Source organism: Epinephelus lanceolatus, chromosome 24 (genome assembly GCF_041903045.1).
Source record: "Epinephelus lanceolatus isolate andai-2023 chromosome 24, ASM4190304v1, whole genome shotgun sequence".
Classification (NCBI taxonomy): Eukaryota; Metazoa; Chordata; class Actinopteri; order Perciformes; family Serranidae; genus Epinephelus; species Epinephelus lanceolatus.
In genome coordinates this window covers 2,026,121-2,048,774 of record NC_135757.1, presented here as the reverse complement: position 1 = coordinate 2,048,774, position 22,654 = coordinate 2,026,121, and the positions used below count along the sequence as shown (strand labels likewise).

At 41.3% G+C, this 22,654-nt stretch overlaps 1 protein-coding gene across 1 annotated transcript; it reads right to left on the bottom strand.

The window, feature by feature from the left end:
• Positions 1 to 487: 487 nt before the first annotated feature.
• Positions 488 to 20,865, bottom strand: LOC117250114 (inhibin beta B chain-like). Its single transcript, XM_033616128.2, has 2 exons — positions 17,401 to 20,865; positions 488 to 7,897 (listed from the first exon to the last, which is right to left on the bottom strand). The coding sequence occupies exons 1-2, from the start codon at positions 17,795 to 17,797 to the stop codon at positions 7,122 to 7,124; spliced, it is 1,173 nt and encodes a 390-aa protein (XP_033472019.1). The 5' UTR covers positions 17,798 to 20,865; the 3' UTR covers positions 488 to 7,121.
• Between the last annotated feature and the right edge of the window lie 1,789 nt (positions 20,866 to 22,654).

Sequence of the window (22,654 nt, the reverse complement as noted above, 5' to 3'; positions counted from 1 at the left end):
GGATGGCTATTGAAAATTGTAACTGATTATAACACCTCGTTAAATGGTTATTAATACTGGGGTGTGCATTCATAATCAGTTGCAATTTTGTAATAGCCGTCCAAATAATATCTATAGATGGTGTACAAACCAAGTGACCAAGTGTTACAAGTATCTGCTCCATCTTTCTATGTAATGTTTTTACAAACAATTTCTTAAAGAGTTACAAATAATTTGGTAATCATTAACAAATATTTAATATAGTATATACAATGTTTAATGTGCAACAATAAACTGTTAAGATAATATAAATGATGGCATTGCTAATCATTCGTAACATTAATAATTATGATATTAAAAGTAAAATAACTACTTAAGTTAACTATCAATTTACTATTTATTAATGATGGTTATTATGAAGTGTAACCGCACTTAGTTACTTTCCACCATTGGTTTTTGACTCCAGGACCGTCTCTCGTCTCATGACCCAACAACACATCCATATGATTGGTAATAAGAAATTTATTTTTCAACAATTACAAAGAACAAAATATTTCAAAAGCATATTCATATGTTACATCGACTGTACAGGGATCAGATGGCGTGTGCTTCACTCTAAATGACTCTGTAACGAGAGCTAACAAAAAGAAGAAAGTAAACTAGGAATATTTAAGTAATTTGATGAAAAAATATGAAATATTCCATGTCTAGGTACAAAATAGAAAAGAGATTAAGCTGATTATGGACTGATATTATACCCTGATACAGTGTTTAGGCCTCTTTTAAACTGTCACAAAGTCATTTACAACAACACAAACATGACGGCATTGCCATCTTTCAATAGCTAAACCTCTTGGCCTCTTTGGTTCCATGATTAGGTATAATACATTTGAACAGAGCTCAATTTTGCTTCTATAAAAATAACTTTTTTTTCAATGGCAGTTTCTATTCATTTTTATTTTTCTTATTACTAGTCACACAGCTCCCCAGTGCAAATATTCTAACAACCATTCGCTTTGAAGAATGAGCGAAGGATTACAGTGGCAGGCGAAGTCGGGGTCGAGAGTCGGACAGGAGGCGGGAGGAGATAATAAGCAGTACCTGCAGGTATTCTCTTAAATGTGTACCTGGTGGTGGTGAAGCCTGTGAATGAGAGCAGGGCTCGTGAAATAACAGGTCTAACCTGAAAATATCAAAGTGATGTCAAAGTGACTGAAACTGTGTCTCAAAGTGTGTTTCGGTGCCGAACTGGGAACTCCACTGGGACACATTCATTTAGACTCCAAAATCACTGTTCATGCATCACATCTGGGTCAAAGTTAGCCCCAGTTAGCCTCCTTTTAGATTTCAGAGGATTCAATTGATGATCGCGCAAGGGAAGGAAAACTGCTCCTTAGAATCACTATTCAGTAACACCGATTGAATCCTTTAAAGACTCGTCCATCCAGCTTTGTCCTTTGCACAATAAAGTAGATTTCTGCAGCTTATTACCTGGAAGAAATGTATGTTTCTGCTAACCACAGATATGTCGCTGAAGATTCTCAGTCATCCAGGTCATGGTAATCTTAAGTGCTCTATCGTAGGCAACTGGACTTGCTTAAGGTTTCTTGAAGATGTCTCGCCGGTCCACCAGAAGAGGACTCTTGGATGAGAGGTGAAACGTCCTAAAGAAACTCAAGCAAGTCCAGTTGCCTTTGATATAGCACTTAAGAAAGACGGATATGATTGATTTCTACTTTTCATATCAACATTTCTAAAGTGACATTAGAGCTTGGCAAGATGCCTGCCAAGCTGCAGACCAGCAAATAACAAATCCACTTGTGGTTGAGGCTGCTGTCAGCCCTGGAGTGGTCTCCTTTGGTCTGAATCAGGGACTCATGTTGTTCCAAAGTTGTGTAATTGCCTAGAGTTGGTTCGTGTTCTCACGGCAGCATTTACAAGAGGACCAGATCAAATGCCTTGTGTGAGAAAGCTGCTCTTGATTGGTCAGAATTTCCATGTGGGAAAAATCCAGGAAGTAAAGCAAACGTTGAAGAAGAGTCCACTTGCAAGATAAATGTGACACTTTCTAATGTCACAATGGAGGGACAACTACGCAGGTTGATTTTAGCGCTGCTCATCGTGGACTATATTGCTGTCATTGTTCATTTTAGTCAAAGCATACAGTTTGAAAACGAGGCGCGGCTCCAACTAGAAAACAATGTTTTGATGCATTGGATGTGCTGAATGTGCATATTAAGGCAGTACAGGAGGAGGTGCACATTAATAATCCTCCAGGACTGTAACATGCTCATGTTTAACCCAAACAATGTGTCATGTGACTGCAGTTGCTTCACATCCAGGTCAGAACACCTTCTCACCACAAACCAACCGCACCAGAGTTCCTTTGGAACCGGACTGAGACCACCTCTTCAAGAAGGTCTCAGTCCGGTTGTTTTGGTGTGTTCACACCTGCACAATGAACCGCATTGAGGGGGCAAACCAACTAGAGTTCGACTGAACCGAACCAAACAGGGCAGGTGTGAAAGAACCCTCAGTAAGGTGTTGTGCTGTGTTCCCTGCCAGAGATTGTGCCCTCCAGATTGGTGCTTTCAGCCATAGCCTGATCTTTTCCTAATCACATTAACCACAGCATTGTTGAAAAGTTTCATCGTATTCTCTACATAATAACAAATGTACCGTATCCTTGGTTTGCAAAACGTACAATGCCAACAGTTTTTTTTCTGATGACTGGGTTGATTTCTAGCCTGTTTCAAAACATGCTGCTCTGTTCCAAATAAAAATGGTAGCTGCAAGTGACAATGAAACTTTTATATTAGGGTGATGTCATTTTTTACGTTTTCTATTTTTTTCATACTCTTTAACAAAAGTTCCCAACCTCTTTTGGCTTGTGATGCCCTGAAACAAAGTGTACTTTTTAACGCTTTTCATAGGTTGTGTAAAACATTGTGTTCACAATGGGCACAAATAAAGAATTGGCATGAGTCAATGAAAAGACGGGATTAGACATGAATTCCCGCCAGGCTGCGTGATGGACGCGACATGAGTGATGCAAATGATGCAAATTTAATTGAAATTAGGTGGAACTTTTTCAATAAAAGTGTCAGATTTTTCTCCCTACTCTTCAGAAAAACTTGAATTTTAGCCGGAAAATACACGACGATTCAATGCAAAGATGTGATTAGGCACAAATTCCTGCCAGGGGGCAAAATGGACACGAATTAATCAGTGCGAATGTAGCGAGTAGCACAACTTCACATCATACACTTATTTGCGAGAGTTGAAAAATGTGAACTTCAGCGACCAATTTGCATCAAGATAGCCAATCAGCAGATCCTCCAGGGACATTTGACACCTCGGACATATCTGCAGAAGTTCATGCATCCGATTAGTGGTGGAGAAGCTGATTGTGTCGTTCTGTGGCTACCCCAAGCTCTATGACACTACTTTTACAGAAACAGGAATAAAAAGGAGCTCTGACTGACTGAAAATATGCGGGAAGCCCCTCCTCTCTGGCAAAATTTTTTGTCTTTTGGGGGTACACGCGATTTTACATGTGTGAGACACGAGTTATTCACACAAAGCGAGTCAACACAAATTATTCTAGCGTTCAAATTCGCATGAGTAACCTAACGCAAAAATTCACATTGCATTGGTGTGAGCACAACATAAGTCTACTAGTTGTCAGCAGTTCAACCAATACTCCATTATTTCTTTCTTTGACTTGAGTAGTGTTTTTAGGCCTGAAGAGGTGCGATGATCCAATGAATTTAAGGAAGAGCTCAGAAGATTGAAAGAATTTTGTGTAGCCAAAATTGTGTTTGCTGTGTTGGGAACCATTGCTGTATGGTAATGCATTAAGTCCAGCTAAAATGTGTCAAAATCTACTGTATTGTGCAGCAGACGTAAGAAGTGTAGAGATAGATAATGGTTTTTAGCAACATAATACTTTGAAAGTTGATTCTCATGGACTGACTGGTAAAACATAATCTTAACAACAGTGGAATTTCTTCCAAAATATATTTGGCAAAAGCCATGTGTAGCATATAAACTTGATTTTTTTTCTACCAGTCGAACGGAAGGGATACTGGCGATGTTGTCAGAAGTTCTAAGGGACTTCACCATCTACCACCAAAGACACATTTCTAATCCTCCAACCTCCCGGCCGAAGCCCGACCTGCCCCCCTGCTCACCACACTTACATTTCAAGTATTGGTGATAGTTTGTCAGAAGAGCTTAAGTTCAGCTTGTCTGGTGTATGGGTAAATACTATACATTGCATAGCTCATGCGGCACTTATTTCTTTTTAGAAGGACCGTGGGCAATGGTGCGCCACATAGGGCTCATTAAAGGCATTTCAATCTGCAAGTGCTATCATCAAAGTGTGCGTCGGGAAGTACGAAGCTGCACCGTCACTAAACTGAGCAATATCGCAACTTTTCACTTTCAGTGACTGAAATGAGATTTTCTTCAATTTCATCAACAGGAAGGAATCCAATCTGAAGGTTTTTCTTGCAACATCCAAATGTTAACAAAAATGTGAGGTCGTTCCTGATATTCACTCCACCATCCTCATGTATGCAAAGATCTTGTCGTCCCTTTGGGATTGGACTGGACTGGACTGGACTGGACTGGACTGAGCACAGCTGGACATGGTTTGTGTTGTTAACTACTGAAATATTCAGATTCCTGTAGGAGGAACTTTTGGCAGGCCCTCAGATACTAAATCGTGCTCTCAAACAATTTGCCCCCTCCTTTTTAGTTTAGTTTGAGTGGTTCACAGTGAATGATCTCAGCTTTGTAATTTGTGAGACATTGGGTTCATTTACATGCACATTAATATTCCACCATTATTCTAACAATATTCTGAATTTCATGCAGGTCATGTGAACAGCATATTCAGTTTGGATTTTCCGAAGTAGACCTTTTTCCAAATCAAGCATTTTCCGATTAGGTCATGTGGGATATGCCGGTATTATTCAGGATGTAACAGCAGTATTTGGATGCATTACGCGGCCAGTCGCTGTTATTATTTCAGGGAAAACGCAGCGGGACAATGACAGACATTAAGGTGGCAGAAGTCTGAGTAGGGCGGGTGGGTGCAAAGGTGGATGGATCCAACTGACTTTCTATAATATTATAAAGTCAAACCCTGTTCTTTTTTTTCTAAACCCAACCACGTGCGTATGTTATTGAAGAGGGGAAAAACTTGTCAATTTGCAGTGTTGTACTGATGTAGTGCTTTAATTTTGAAAGACACTGTATGTAAACTGTACATTTCCTGTGAAAACGGAAGTCAACAACCAACACACCCAGGGTACCTTGGACGTCATATGTGGACGTGGAAAGTCCATGACCAAACGTGGACATGTGACGAGGTCACAGTGAGGATGTGTTGGTTCACATGGTCCAACAAGTCCGCCACTGTAGGAAACCTGCAAAGAAGCTGTTCCATATTTTGGCGTGATAAATGTCATGTTAATAAGCGTGCGTCCTGCTGCATGCAAACAGGAATATTAGTGTAATATTCATTTTCATTAGCCACGTTAACAGCTTGGTAGGAATATCGTCTTTTTACGAATAAGGGCAAAAGCCTGAATATTTTGTGCATGTAAACGTAGTCAGTGTTTGAAGGGAAAGAATCGGGTAATTTAAAGTTGGAAGTTGTTAAATTTAGGGAAAATTAAGCACATAAATTATTTTTGAGAGACAACCGATTAGTAATTTGAAGGAAGTTTTCAACAAAACAGCCGTTCGTCCCCACAACACTTAGCAATTTCTGTAGAAGTTAGGGTTACCCTGATCTCTATCAGTAGATACCTGTGTATGCTTGAAGAATCTGTAGGCGATGGGACAAGATTTTGGTTTCGGAAGTGTTTTGTAGTCTGAATAATACTGATCAATTAGGTTTGGATGGTAGGTTAAGTGTCCATGTTGAAAGGCGGAACATATCAACCGAAATCCAATCTTAGAACTCATTGGCTATGGTCCGACAACAAGTTAGCTTTTTTTTTTTTTAGCTTTTTAAATAACCACCTGTATCATAGATGTCTGTTGATGAGATAAGCCGAAATGACCTTCACACTGAAGGGTAAGTCTTGTCTACACCAGATCAGCACAAAATACTGGCCCTCCTAAATGGTTATCGTCTGCAACCATAGCCAGTGGTTTCCGAGATTCACCTTCATCCTTGATTGATAAAAGTTGAAATACCTCTCCAACTTTCAGAAACATGTGACAGTGCCTCCTCAACAATGAAGATAATGGAAAGTGAAGAACAATTGGAAACACGACCTCCAAACAGTCAACATTTTTATGAATTTCAGGTGCGACACCTCACATTGGCAAGTCTACCTTTCACTGTAGAGGACAATTTCACGGTTTGGTGACAGCGTCAGTGAAAACCTTGTTGAAAAGTCTCTACCGATTATATTTTTCTGTTTCCATCCATGTCTGGAATGCGTCCAAACGTTCAGCTTGAAGCCGATTTTCTCGTGGACCAAAGTTTCTCTTAGCGTAACTGTGTGACTCCTGGCCAGAAGTGCTGTACGTTGACGGATGTATTAACATTTTCAGTGCTTGTCCCCTCAAACTGCTCCTGAAAGAGGCGTAGCTGAATCACCCCCCAACCCAGTTCGTGACTCTCGTGAGGCTCCTCTGGAGACTTTTTTCTTTTTTTTTTTTTCACACTCAAGGTTGGGTTTATGTTCTACACATGAAGAGTTTAATTCCAAAACTTCTAATGAAACTCTAACGACGTGACCCACGGCAGGAAATGACATCACGTGATGCTGCTGTGTAAAGGCTAGTAGGTAAGTCTTGAGCCAGATCCTCGCTATCTTAGAGATACTTAATAATGATTGTTTTCCAAAGATTTGGAAGAGAACTCTTCACGTCCCTTTGAAGGAGACCGAATCAGTCTTCCACCAGAGAATATAACCAAATATATCAACAAACATAAATATATGTACAAGTTTTTGTGCAGGCATACATGAGGGGTGTAGATATGTGTGGATGAGGTTGTGTGTGCGCATGTTTTTTCCGTCGTCCATAAATATTCTGTTTCTATATTCATTTTTTTGTTGTTGTTGTAATATTGTGAATCTTCAGTTCCACCTTAAATAAACAGGAATAAAACATACTCAAGCACAGCCACACTCCTCCACGATCATGTTGGGAACGTCCCGCTTGACGATGTTGTACTCGTCGTCAAAGTAAAGCATCGACATGGTGCTAAGCTTGGTGGGAATGCAGCAGGAGTTCATGGAGCCTGGGCTCATCCCCCGCATGCGGTACTGGTTCACCACCGCCGTGTGGAAGGACGAGGCCGAGCCGGGGACGCCCGCCATGTAGGCGGGACAGTTCCCCTCGCAGTAGTTCCCAAAGTATCCCGACGGCGCAATGATCCAGTCGTTCCAGCCAATGAGCCGGAAGTCTATGTAGAACTGCTGGCGGCAGCACAGGCTGCTGCTGCCGTCGCACTCCAGCCCCCTCTTGCGGATCCGGTGTTTGCTGTCAGACTGCCGCGCCTGCACCACCAGGAAGGGCCGGTGGGACTCGTCGTTGTGGTTCAGCAGGATGGGCACGACACCTTCCGCCTCGCAGCCCTCGCAGCGCACGTCCAGGTTCTGGCGCCGGTCGCCCTTCTCAAACACCAACCGCACTGCGTCGGTGAGCACAAAGGTGTGCCAGCTGCTGCGCTTCAGCTCCACCCGTTTCTCCACCAGGTTCCACTTGCTGCCGAGGCCGGGCTCCTGGTAGTACACCTTCACCGTCACCTTCCGCCTCGGGCGCACCTCCAGAGGGGACGGCAGCAGCTTGAAGTAGAGCCAGAGGGTGGCCTGCGTCACGTACAGGTTCTGGTTCCCCTCGCTGGAGATCATGAAGAACAGGCTGGACTTGGACGTCACCATGTCATCTGAGGAAGGAGAACACATTAGAGGGATCCATCAATAATAAAGTAACACCAGAGAGATTTCGAACAACCGGGTACTTTTAACTAACTTCTGCTTAACTCAGACCTGTTATGTGTTGTTTAGTGGTGGCAAGACCAAAATACACTAATAAAAACAAGATGGCAGCCATCTCTGCCAAGTCCATCTGCAGCTGACTCAGACAAGAGTGGACAAGATACAAAACCTGAACACATTTTATGGTTGAAACTTTGCAGAACCAAGAAGCACTCGTTTGAGGACACTGGGACTTCATTATCACTTAGTTTTTTGAAAATGCATACCAAACATAGCTGGGGTCTCAGGACATTAAGTCAAAGTGGACAGTTGTGTCAGCTCTTTATCACGTGGGACATCTAAATGTCTTTGGGGACAGACAGACAGACGGAGCACTGGACAGGCGATTTGGTGAACTTGGGAACAGCTTAAAGTGAGACAACAGGCCCCAGCCTCCCCTCAGTTCAGGGTGGCAGCACAGATCCTGCGGACTGTGACAGGAAGGCGTTGGGCACCAGGCCACTTGGCCTTCGAGTTGGCCCAAATATGGGGAGGAGGAGGAGGAAGGTGGGGGATGGGGGTGGGGGAGCTTAAGAGAGCGGCACACAAAGGTTCAAAGGCTCTGCGTTGAATGCTGCCTGAAAATGAGATCTTATGGATTCTAACTGTCCTCACAATGAGGCCTCAGAGCAGACTGCAAATGGTCAGAGGCTTTTTTTTAAAATGTGATTCAAACCCTTCAGAAACAACAAGAATCACCATCTTGCTGCCGTCCCCTTCTGTTCCTGAGATATGATGCTGAGTAACGGACAGAAAAGTGTTCTATGCAGAACATGATGATGTCACAGTGAAGCTGACCTTTGACCTTTTGGATATAAAATGTCGATATCCTGTTAGACATTTGTGTTTGTCATAATTTGCAAAAGAATTCTTGAGTTATGGACAACCACATGTTTTGTGAGGTCACAGTGACCTTCGACCACCAAATTCTAATCAGTTTTTTGATGAGTCCAAGTGGACGTTTGTGCTAAATATGAGTTAATTCCCTCATGGCCTTCTTGAGATATTGTGTTCAAGTGTTAAGTGTTCAGTGATCTTTGACCAACAAAATCTATTCGGTTCATCGCTGAATCCAAGTGGGCGTTTGTGCCAAATTTGAAATAATTCCCTCAAAGTGGTCTTGAGATGTCTCATTCACAAGAATAAAATGTAAGCAAAATCACGGTTACCTTTCACTTTTGACCCTTGGCAACCAAAGGCTTATCAGTTTATCTCTGAGTCCAAGTGGACGCTTGTGCCAAACTTGAGGAAATTCCCTCAGAGTGCTCATAATATATCTTGTTCATGAGAATGAGACGAACCAGGTTAAAGTTACCTCGATCGCTGACCTATGACTTCCAAAATCTTATTAGTTAATTGTTGAGTCTAGGTGGGTGTTTGTGCCAAATTCTAGGGAATTCCCTCAATGTTCTTGAGATGTCACGTTCACAAGGATGGGACCTACGGATGGACAACCTCAAAACACGACTATCACCAGCATGGAGGCATAAAAACTTGACTTTCAGTCATCTTCTAATAAAGTCACTTCCTGTTCCAACTTTCCCACAACTGATGAAAACCAAAAGTGCGTCAAACTAAAAACGTTTTTATTTGAGTTGCTCCGTGTGGATTAGTAATCCATCTCTCCATTTACTGAGCTTTCACTGTGTGTCTTTGTGCAGGCCAGTGCTCCCATTAAGGAGGGACAGAGTTTTGATCTCGTGCGGAGACATGTAAATATCCCAGAGTGCTCCTGGGTAATTGATGGCCTGATGAAACCCGGCACACTCGGGACGAGAAGCTCCTCAATCTGCTGTGTTTTACATTTTGGGTACTTTATCTTGAGATGCTTACAGAACTCTCAGCTGCCATTACAGGGCTCAAACGTCCAGACCGTGGAGCACCGGAGATGCGAGGAGGACACGAGCCGATGGACAGCTGTCAGGTGAGGAAGATAAGAATCATTCCTCCTGAACTCGGAGCAACCAGAGCGCTGTGCTGCGTTACACAACAGAAATGTACCAAAGTGTTGCTCAGAGGGAGCTGCTGGCGACCATCAAAGCGAGCCCCCACATGCATTACCTCATCCATCACGAGACGAAGTAATCTCCGAGTCATTACTCAGCAGCTCGGGATGTTAGATCACACACTGCTGCAGATTAGAGCGCCGCGGCGAGATGAAAATCAAGACGATAAGTGCCTGCAGAGCGAAAACAAAGGTTAAGCTGAGCTGCAAGTGCAGATCTTGCAGGTCAGTCACCACATACTCGATCAAAAGGCTAAAACCTGACTTTGTCTGAACTATGGCGATGAAAGCAACGTCTCGATTCAACACAGAAGTATAAATTCCGCTTTTCTGGTGACAAATGACAGACAGATAAATAAACCGCACCGTGCTGCAGCAAAGATTGTGAAACTTCTACCACGGCTTCCCAAAGAACAGTTTCTAATGTCCTCATAAAAGCTAAAGTTAGGCTAAAATACGCTTTTGCTGACATGAGTTTTGATAACCAGCTCATTTTAAAGCTCTCACATGCTGATGTGACGTCACATTTTCAGCTTGAATTTTCACTGGAAATCTGCGGCGACAGAAACGCTGACTCTCCTGTGGTTTCCGTGCAGGAGGAAGTCACGTGCACCGTGTTGTTGGCGTTCAAATGGTTAAACCGCTGGTTTCAAATGTGGCTGTTGAGACTTCCCTCTGTTCTTTCAAAGACGGTGAATGATTTTAGGAGGTGTAAAGCTTATACAGACATGGATGCCAATAAATGAATTAAATATAACAAATTAAAAATGAAGAGATTATTTTATAAATATCTGGCGCCGTTGTTGGGTGCAGTGTTAATTTCATTGATGAAAACTATGAGGAAAACTTTTCGGCAGCAACCTCTTTTTGCATGACGAAAATGAGACGATGACGAACTAAAAATAGATCTTGATGATAAAAACTAAGATGAAATCTACGTTTCATTTTCATTGACAAGACAAGACGTAGTGAAAATGTTAGTGGTGGACTGTCAGACATTGAAAGCCGAGAACGGCCGGGATGGATTCGTAGAGTTTGTTAGTTGCGGCGGTGGCTGTTAGCAGCTAGCTCCGCTTGTTAGGCAGCGGAGCAACAGCCATCAGCCGCCGGACTTCACATTTTTGTCAACTAAAACAACGAAGGATAAAAATGACTAAAATGTGACTAAAACTAAGAAACATTTTCATCTCAAGCTGTCAAAATCAACACTGGATGGGAGAAGTCTGACTCCTAAAATGCTCGTCATAACGCACTACTTCTAAATTAATACCAAGCACAACTTTTACACAAAGTTTTTGAATAAACTCTGCAAACAGACGAGGTGAATTAGAGATCTTGGACGATATAAAAAGTACCGATGTGAGCAGCTGAGTCACCAGAAGAAAATGTTGGCACTGTACGTTTGTGCAAACCACAGATATGTTACATTTTTCCGTTTCATACGTAACATAGCGACGTTTCTAAAGTGACGTAGTTTATAATTTAGGAGAGACCACTGTTCAAAACCAGCTGTGATTTGGTGAGTCAGTGCTGTGCTTCCTGCAGGGATTGTGCCCCCAAACTGTGTCTTCCACGCCAAAACATTTTGTTTTCCTGACCATAACCAAGTGGGTTTAAAGATTTTTTTTTTACCTAGACAAACATCTGACACTAGAAGGCTCTGACACTAAAAGAGCAAACCTCCGTTGACACCGAGCTAAAAGCTGCCCGAGTTTATGTTTGTGTGCGCTTGTGGGTTTTCCAGGAAAGTGAACACAACACGGGGGTGGAAACCAGGAGTCCCACATCCTCTTTCTAAGTTTGCTAACAAAGGCAAAATCACAGACTTGAATGTATTTCTAAACACTCTAAACAGCAGCATCAGAGGATGCACCAAATGCTGTAGAATCCATGCTGAGAAGTCCAACGTAGTGTGCTGGTATGTGCAGCTAGGGACGTATGTCACATAACAAATGTCTTCAGTGATTTTTTTCTAAATGTGTCCACACACTTTTGTTACCAAAACTTAAGGAAATAAACGTAAAAACGAAGCATTTTACCAATGTTGAAAGTTTACTTTGAAAAAGACTGCATGAATTAAATGAGCATGATTTGAAAGTTCTCGTAGATTTTAGCTGAAGTTTTTCTGAAAAGTGACAAAAATGGTCCGACCCTTTTAACATGAAACTTCCACTTGCTTTAAATTCAGTTCAACATTTTTCACTAAGTGCCTCAAAACAAACCACAAAAAGTTAGTAGTGTCTTGTTTTAACAAAACTGAGAAAACATTGTGATTGATGTGGAGAAATTTGAAAATTTCCATAGAGTTTTGCTGAAATTGAAGTGTTTCTGAAGAAAAATCTGACACCTAATTAAAATCAAATTCAACATTTCTCAAAACAAACCACAACAAGATGTCCCACTGGAGTGTTGACATATTTCAGGAAAAATAAGACAGCATTTAGATTTTTATTCAGAAATTTGAAAGTTCTCCCAGATTTTTGCTGAAATTTGATTTTTACTTAAAAGCTGTGACAAAAATCTGACACAAAGTTCCACCTGATCTCAATCAAATTTAACATTTTCACTATTTTTCTTAAAACGCGCCACAAAAGCAAGTTGTGTCAAATTTATTTTAACAAAACTAAGAAAAACGAATCGAATTTTGCTGAAATTTAAGTTTTTTTTTGACAAAAATTCTAACACTTCTAACAAGAAATTTCCACCTGATTAACAATCCTCAAAACGAATCACAGTAGGGAAGCTCTTACAGTGTGGTGTCAATGTGTTTCAGGAAAAATAAGAAAAAGTAAAAAATTTTATTAAGAAATTTGAAAATTCTTGTAGATTTTTGCTGACATTTAACTTTTTCTGGAGAGGAGTGACAAAAATCTGACTCTTCTGATGAGAACGTTCCACCTGATTCCAATTAAATTTAATATTTTTTAAAAAAAATGTCAAAGCTAGCCTCATATTTAAGTATTGTCGACTCATTTTTAACTGTGAAATTTGGAAATTCTCGCAGAATATTTCTTAAATTTGTTTTTCCGACCCAGCCTGGTCTCATTCCAAAGGTGTTGAATACTGGCGCATGGGTGGTGGCCTCCGCATCAGACACAGAAGAAAAGCCGTCTATTCGACTTTTCGGAACTGTCTGATTCATTTTATGGTAAGTCATCACCATGTTTCCTCTCCTGAACCTAACCTCCAGATTACATAACTTTACGTTAAGGACGCAGGGTCAGTTTTGGGACACAATTTTATAGGATATCATACGAACGATTGTTTGTGGATACATTTGAAAATTAGACTTTTTTTAGCACTTTAACTTTTAACTGATTTCTTGTTCAGTTGCTCGTTGCCCTCGTCCCATGTTTCTGAGAGATATCCGGCCAGTTTGCTCGAGTTTCAAAGGATTAATGCGCTCTGGGAAAAGGGACTTTGAAGTTCTACACCTCTACGTCAAACTCTATCTGCCGATGAAGATCATATGATGTGATTGAAAGCTCCACAAGCTGCTAAACTGACCTTGAAGGGAGATTGTTTTTAAAGGTGGTGATTTGCACACGCTGCGTTCAGGAAAAGTGGGAATCTGGACGACACAGTGTGACGCTGTAAACTCACAAACACTCCAGTCACACTGTGTTTTCATATAGAGGCTGTACACACACACACACACACACTGTGAATTCTAATGGGGTGCCAGGCTGCAGGGTTCAGCCCGTCAATCTGCATTCAGGCTGCACGACGGCCGACACAAAAGCTCTGACCTTATACTGAGGGGACTGATTCAACACAACCCTGCCATGTCACACACACACACACGCAAAGTATCCTGGATGTAGATGCTTGTATACGCCAACGCAGACACACATGAAGACATGACAGAGAAACAAACGCTCAGACACATGACATAACCAACACATGTTCGCAGCGACGGCCTCAAACTGCGACGCGTTGATGTGGAAAGCAGATGTTTAGCTTCTCGGGAGGCGAGCGGACGGACGCACGTGGGCGAAGCAGGTGGCGTCGTTGATCATTTTCAGCTCCCTTTCAGCCGCCCCTGAGTAAATTGTTCCTCTGAGCCTTGTCGCCGTGCCACGTCCCCGCTGACAGCCGCTCAGTGCCGGTAACGCGGCCAACTGGCAAGCGCGGCACGGCGAGGTGGAAGGTCTGCGACACAGCGGCCACAGAGAGAAACATCTGAAACTAAAAGGCTCTCAGTGGGGAGCAAACCTCCGCCGACACCGAGCTAAACGCTGCCCGAGTTTATGTTTGTGTGCGCTCGGGGGGTTTTCTAGGAAAGTGAACACAACACTGGGGTGGGAGCCAGGAGTCCCACATGTCCAGCTCTCCTCTCCAGCACTTGAATGCAGCATGCTTACAAAGTACAATCAAAGACTCCAGAATCTGACCAGCTCTCTCAGCTCTGCATCCACCGAACTACAGTCAAAGTTCTTACGATTCTTTGATCGTCTAGATCAGGGGTGTCACACTCATTTTGGTTCACGGGCCATATTTGATCGTAGGTGTTTCACCTGCTCCTGCAACCTGACGAGTCTTAGTCTTCACAAGTGCATCACTATAAGGTGTGCAAGGTCATCGACTGGGCCGGATTGGACCCTTTGGAAGGCCAGGTCTGGCCCCCAGGCCGTATGCTCGACACCCCTGATCTAGACGAAACCATCCTCTGTCTGTGTTTGCGATTCTCTGACTGGTAACGCCCTGTCTCATGTAAAGCTTCCCAACAGCGGCTTCAGAACAACACCAAACATCTTATTTAACCAGACTAAATGACGAGTTTCTGCAGCCGCGGCTCGTCTGACTTTGATGCGTCTACACTGCGAACGTTCAGCTCGTGATGACAGAGCAGGATGTGTTTTTATAGCCGGCATGTTCACGAGTGTACAAGAGTCTTATTAGAGCTTTGTGGATTGATATCTTCACCAAACCAGGCAGCTGTACGCACAGCCTCTGCTTTTATTTTGGCGGGTTTTCAGGCCCCTGTATCAACATCTGTTCAACATCAGGACGGTCTCTGGGTTGGTTCTCGTTCAGTCGATATATAAAGACACTTTGAACACACACACACACACACACACACACACACACGGAGCAGAGGCGGCTGCAGCAGCACCTGATTCATCAGCTACATGCATCAAGTATCATCTCAGATATTAGATTTCACGAGTACAACAAGTGTCCTGCCTCCTTTTTATGAGTCCGCAGAGTCTCATAAAGCCTCGTCAGACTTGACGCCCCAGAGTCGTGTTAGAGTTAAGCTCTTCATTCATAAATCCAGGCCACTTCTCCAGGCAGGGCGCCGTGTGTGTGACACATAAGACCATATTTGTCTTTTGTGGGGTCAAATTTGATGTTTTGTCTTTGCGAGACTTTCAAATTTCACCCTAGACATTCAAATCTTTTCTTAGTTTTGGTGAAATGAGTCGCAACTACTTAAATTTTCTGGCTTGTTCTGGTAATAAATCAGGTGGAAGTTTAACTTTAGCAGTGTCAGAGTTCCTCAGAACACACTGTGACCTCGTCACATGTCCACGTTTGGTCATGGACTTTCCACGTCCACATATGGCGTCCAAGGTACCCTGGGTGTGTTGGTTGTTGACGTTCTGGGACGCCGTGTCAACTTCAGCCTGTTACATGCATTGTCTGTTTTCAAAATACACTTCTGTTTTCACAGGAAATGTACAGTTTGCATACAGTCTCTTTCAGAATAAAAGCACTACGTCGAATTTAACGCACGTGATTGGAAAAAAGAAGGGTTTGGTTTTAGAATTTTACAGGAAGTGAACACCGGCATCCCTGGTGAAAGTTGGAGCCATCCACCACCCATCCCACCCGCCCTATTCGGACTTCTGCCACCTTAACTTTTGTTGTAGTCAGGCTGTCTTTCCTCCGAACGCTGCCGGGCATCGTAAAACAAATTTGGCGACTGGCCGTGTATCCTGCCAATATGAAAGGATACCATTTTTCGTTGGTGTCTGACGTTGAAGTCACACCAACATTCAATGACTTTAGAATGACTCTGTGGTTGGAAAAACAAAGTTGAGCAAAATTCTATGAGAATTTTCTAATTTCGCAATAAAAATTCATATTTTTCCTCAGTTTTGTTGAAATGATTCGACGCTACTAAATTTTTGTGGCTGGTTTTGACAAAATTTGTGACAAATATTTACAGATTAAAAATCAGGTGGAAGTTTATCGTTAGAAGTGTCAAAATTTTGTCACTGCTCTTCAGCAAAAGTGAAATTTTAGCAACAATCTACAAAAAAATGTCAAATTTCACAATAAAAATCAAATTGTTTTCTCTGTTTTGTTCAAATGATTTGACACTAGCCTACTTAATATTTGTGGTTTGTTTTGAGAAATATTAAATTAAAATTGGAACTTTCTTCTAAGAAGTGTCATTTTGGTCACTCCTCTTCTGAAAAACTCAAATTTCAGCAAAAATCAACAAGAATGTTCAAATTTCTCACAAAAAATAAATAAAACACTAAACATTTTTTCCCCTGAAATACACTGCAGTGGGCGATCTTACTTTTTGTGCTTTGGTTTGAGAAATGTTTCACGATAGAAGCGTCAGATTTTGGTCACTCCTCTTCTGAAAAACTACGAGAATTTTCACATTTCTCAATAAAAATTGAATCGTTTTCTTATTTTTCATGAAATACGTTGACATTACAGTGAGAGATCTTACTTTTTGTGGTTCTGTTTAAGAAAGTTACTGAAAGATGTTAAATTTAATCGAATCAGGTGGAACTATCTTGTTAGAAGTGTCAGACTTCTGTCAGTCCTTGTCACAAAAACTTGAATTTCAGCAAAAATCTATGAGAATTTTCAAATTTCTGCATAAAAATCAAAATGTTTTCGTATTTCTCCTGAAATACATGTGAGATTTAACTTTTTGTGGTTTGTTTTGAGGAATGTTAAATTGATTGGGTGGAACTTTCTCGTAAGAAGTGTCACTTGGTCACTCGTCTTCAGAAAAATCTACAAAAACTTTTCATATTTCTCATAAAAATCTAAACGTCTTTTCATTTTTCCTGAAATAAGTTGACACTACAGTGGGAGGTCTTACTTTTGTGGTTCATTTTAAGAAAAATAGTGAAAAATGTCACATATAGTTTGAATCAGGTGGAGGTTGCTTGTCACTCTTTTTTTTTTTTTTTTTTAGAAAAACCTGAATTTCTGCAAAAATCTGCAAGAATTTTCAAAATTCTCACTTAAAATCTAAACGTCTTTTCATTTTTCCTGAAATAAGTTTACGTCACAGTGGGGGACTTCACTGTTTGTGGTTTGATTTATGAAAATCAGCGGAAAATGTTAAATATATTTGAAATCAACTGAAGTTTCTTGTTAAAAACTCTTTGAATCTGCGCCTGAACATGAACATGTGCCTCCATCACGCACCTTTCTCCGCAAAGCTGATGATCTCCGAGCTCTCCTCCAGCACCTCGTTGCTCATCGGGTGTCCGTCCAGGTTGGGGATCTCCACCCTCCCGTCCTCGCGCAGCTTCCCGGCGTGGAGCTTCCGCAGCGCCGTCACCATGGCCGCCTTCGACACCGGGTGCGTGATGTTGGGCCTCTCCCGCATCTGCAGCCGGCTCAGGATGTGCCTCTTCACCGCCTCCAGGAAGTCCACGTTCAGCCGGCCCGACTCGGGGTCCTCCGGCTGAGCGACGCCGCAGGACGCGCAGGTATCCCGGGACGCCGTGTGCGCCTCCGCCTCGGTCCCGGGCGCAGCGGTGCAGCGGATGGAGAGGACGCAAGCCACGAGGAGTGCCAGTCGGAAAAGACAGCTACTCATTTTCTGTTTGAGGAGGAGTGAGAATAACTTTTTCTCTCGTTTGTCAAAGTCATAAAAAAGAAATGTGAAGACGCAGAAGCTCAGTCCCGAGCTGTCTCCATGCGTAACGACGCTCCGCTCAGGTCTGACGCACTTGGATGCCACTCGGCGCACTTTGTTTCCATCCACTCGAAGACGCGTGTGCAGCAGATCTTCCTCTCACATCGTGACATGGACGTGTTTGGTCATCCTCAACAGCCCGTCGCCACAACAAGACGCAGAGTCCTCCGAGCAGCTTCACGCGAGCAGCATCAGCAGCAGAAGAAGAAACCGTGTTTGATGAATCAGCATCAGCCCAGCTGGAAACCTCCCTGCAGCATACTCCACGACCCGACGATCCATCTTTCAGCCTCAATCCATCCACACACAGCGCATCCTCACTTCTGCTTTGACTCTCTAAATGTGTCTCCTACGAGTCCCGGTGAGGAGCTGCCGGAGTGCCGCTGCGCAACCAACAAGAAGAAGAGGAAGAGGAGGAGGAGGAGGACAGGGAGGTGTGCCAGTGAGCGCACCGAGGAGCGTTTCCATTCTGGCGTGTCTGAGACTCGGGAGCCGCCACACACCGAAAACTTTTTTATATACAGAGGGGGGTCAAAACCGGAGGGGCGTGGCCAGGGGAGGGGGCGGGGCTAATGATACACCCTGAGGACGCTTTCCCTCTGAATGTGAATATGAAATACTCCCAAAAATAAAAAGTAAAAAATTATATTCAAGTATAAAGTAGCAGAACATGGAAATACTTATTTAATTATTGTGAAATGTGTTGATACTACAGTGGAAGTTTAAAGAAAGGTGGTGAAAAATGATTTATTCTATTGAAATCAGGTGGAAGTTTCTCCTTAGAGGTGTCCGATATTTGTCTCTCCTCTTTAGAAGAACTTAAATTTGTAAAAAAAAATGTAAAAAAATTCCTTGCTTTGTTGAAATAAGTTGAGAAAATTTTGAGAAAATCTGTAAAAGATGGTTTGTCTTAAGATAATTACTGAAAAAATGTTCGATTGAATTGAAATCAGGTGGAACTAGTCGGATTTTTGTCACTCCTCAGAAAAACTTAAATTTCAGCAAAAAAACTGTGAAAATTTTTGAAATTTCTCAACTGAAATGAAAATGCTTTTACATTTTTTTCCTGAAATAGTTTGACATACAATGGAAGATCTTACTTTTTGTGGTTTGTTAAAAAAAAAAAAAAGTAAAAAATTATTCATTTTATTGAAATCAGATCTTGACATCAGATTTTTGTCACTCCTTTTCAGAAAAACTTAAATTTGAGCAAAAATCTACAATTAATTTCAAATTTCTCAATAAAAATCTTTTTTTCCCATAGTTTTGTTAAAATAAGTTGATACTACTTAAGTTTTGTGACATGTTTTGACAAAATCTGTGAAAAATATTCAATTCAATTTTCATCAACTGAAAGTTTCTCATGAAAAGTGTCAGATTTTTGTCCCTCCTCTTCAGAAAAACTTAAATTTCAGCAAAAACCTATGAACATTTTTACTCCTCAATTAAAATCGAAACATTTTCTTATTTTTCCTTAAATACGTGAGAGATTTTTCTTTTTGTGGTTAGATTTGAGGAATGTTAAATTAAAATCGGGTGGAACTTTTTCATACAAACAAGTTGACACTACAGTTGGAGATCTTATTTTTTTGGTGTGTTTTAAGAAAATTAGCGGAAAATTATTAATTTATTTGAAATCAGCTGGAAGTTTCACGTAGGTTTTTGTCCCTACTCTTTAGAAAACTTGAATTTCAGCCTGAAAATAAATGGAGGTCAATGTAAAGTCACGATGGATGCAAATTAATTGCCACGAATGAAGTGAGTAACGCGGTTTCGCATCACACACTTATTTGTTAGAGTTGAAAAATCTGAGCTTCAGTGAGCGATTCGCACCACGCTAGCCAATCAGCAATGAGATCCCGAAAACATGTGATGCCAAGGACGTAGCGGCAGTTCATTAATCAGTTCACACACGAGTTATTTGCACATATGAAGCGAGTCGACACAAAAATATTGTAGCATTTGAGATCGCAGGGACTTTGGAGAAAGTCTAACATTTTGTTTTTGTGCCCGATTTAAGTGAGCAATTGTTAAATTAGTGTCTAATTTAATCCGACATTTAGATGTTCAAACGTGGCCAAAAGTATGTGGACAGTTCTAAAAATGGTTAATTTTCATTACATTGATCTGTGTTACGTTATTTGGCTCCAGTTTTGTCTGAATTTTGTAGGTAAAGATGTGGCCAAAAGTATGTGGACACCAAAACATTCCACTTGTATGTGTCACGAGTTTTTTGGGCGTCCCTAAAAATGGTTAATTTCCGAATGGACATTGGTGACGAGTTTATATTTTGTTCTTGTGCCTGATTCAGGTGACGTTACATGGAAATGTGTTCAGTTAAAATCTAATTCAGTCCGATATGTCAATGTTAAGATGTGGCCAAAAGTATATGGACAGCAAAACACCCCTCTGTATCCCTTAGTGTCCACATACTTTTACCTCCAGGATTTAAACCAGCTCTTAGTGGATAAGAGTGTGTCTTAATACAGCAGGAGATGAATATTAATAATTATTAAAGTATTTCAGCTCCTTATGAACCTGACGCGTGGAGACAGCTCGAGCCTTTCAGATGGTTTGACTTCAGTATCTCCAGTTAAAGGTGACGAGTCAGTGAGCTGCTCTCAAAGTAATGAAACAGCGCCATCTTTGTGCCAAACACAGGAACTACAAGTGTTTCTCTTAAATCAGATATTTATTCATGTCTTATTCTGCACTTCACTTTATTTATTCTTTTTATTTTTACTTTTCTATTCTTGTGTTTTATACCTGTCTTAGTTTATTTTAACTTCTAAAGTTTATATAACAAGATAAATATATTAGTTTGTATGATATAATAAAATATTATTTTAGTATATTTTACCTTGTTTTCTGTTTAATGGCATTTTAGTTGTTTTTAAATGTTCTTATTTAATGTGTCTTTACGACTTGATGTTTTATCAGAGCAGTTTGTTGCTGAAATGTTGCTGTATTTTGAATGAACCAAGAATTACAGATAATTAAATATCCTAAGGGAGTGTTCATTACTTGTGAGGGGGGGAGGGGGGGTGGGGGGGTGGGGGGGGTGGGGTGCAAAATGTCAAATGTGTTTTAAAGCACCGGGGAGGGACTTTGTTTTTTCTTTTGGCTCAGGGGAGGCTCACTCTAATTGAAATGGTTGTATTTGGTGGGATCATTTCAGCCCCTGAATAAAAGATAAATAAAGAACAATTCCTTAAAAAAAACCCAGTCACACCCCAGCCACCCCGTCCTCTGATAAGTAAAGAACAGTCCCTAAAAAACATTTTTTAAGTCATGCCTCAACCAACCCCTGTCCTATGATCATTAAAGAACAGTCCCTAAATGGAAAAAAAGTCCCACTGCAGCCACCTGCTTCTAATAAGTAAAGAACAGTCTCTAAATGAAAGCAAAAAAAAAAAACAAAAAACGAAGGCACACCCCAGCCACCCCTCATTCTCTAATTGATAAAGAACAGTCCCTAAAATTGTCTTGCCCCAGCCACCCGTCCTATGATCATTAAAGAACAGTCCCTAAATGAAAGCAATCCCCCCCTCAAAAAACAAAAAACGAAAGTCACCCCTCATCATCTGATAAATAAAGAACAGTCCCTTAATGAAAGCAAAAAATGTCCCACTGCAGCCACCTGCTTCTAATAAGTAAAGAACAGTCCCTAAATGAAAGCAAAAAATGTTCCACTGCAGACACCTGCTTCTAATAAGTAAAGAACAGTCCCTAAACGAAAGCAACCCCCCCAAAAAAAAACAAAAACCAAAAGTCATCCCTCATCATCTGATAAATAAAGAACAGTCCCTTAATAAAAGCAAAAAAAGTCCCACCACAGCCACCTGCTTCTAATAAGTAAAGAACAGTCCCTAAATAAAAGCAAAAAAACAACAAAAAACGAAGTCACACCCCAGCCACCCCTCATGCTCTAATTGATAAAGAACAGTCCCTAATTTTTTTTTAAGTCATGCCTCAGCCACTCCGTCCTATGATCATTAAAGAACAGTCCCTAAATGAAAGCAAAAAAAATGTCCCACTGCAGCCACCTGCTTCTAATAAGTAAAGAACAGTCCCTAAATGAAAGCAAATCCCCCTCAAAAAACAAAGTTACACCCCTTATGCTCTAATTGATAAAGAACAGTCCCTAAAAAACATTTTTAAGTTATGCCTCAACCAATCCCTGTCCTATGATCATTAAAGAACAGTCCCTAAATGAAAGAAAACCCCCCTCAAAAAACAAAAAACGAAAGTCACCCCTCATCATCTGATAAATAAAGAACAGTCCCTTAATAAAAGCAAAAAATGTCCCACTGCAGCCACCTGCTTCTAATAATTAAAGAACAGTCCCTAAATGAAAGCAATCCCCCTCAAAAAACAAAGTCACACCCCTCATGCTCTAACTGATAAAGAACAGTCCCTAAAAAACATTTTTTAAGTCATGCCTCAACCAACCCCTGTCCTATGATCATTAAAGAACAGTCCCTAAATGGAAAAAAAGTCCCATTGCAGCCACCTGCTTCTAATAAGTAAAGAACAGTCCCTAAATAAAAGCAAAATACAAAACAAAAAGGAAGTCACACCCCAGCCACCCCCTTATGCTCTAACTGATAGAGAACAGTCCCTAAAAAACATTTTTTAAGTCATGCCTCAGCCACCCCTGTCCTATGATCATTAAAGAACAGTCCCTAAATGAAAGCAAAAAATGTTCCACTGCAGACACCTGCTTCTAATAAGTAAAGAACAGTCCCTAAACGAAAG

Bases quoted from the DNA above. Each gene is read 5' to 3' on its own strand.
- LOC117250114 (XM_033616128.2), bottom strand. From the start codon at position 17,797: ATGAGTAGCTGTCTTTTCCGACTGGCACTCCTCGTGGCTTGCGTCCTC. The intron at 7,898-17,400 runs GTGCGTGATGGA...CTCCTTCCTCAG, and splicing joins CATCAGCTTTGCGGAGAAAG to ATGACATGGTGACGTCCAAG.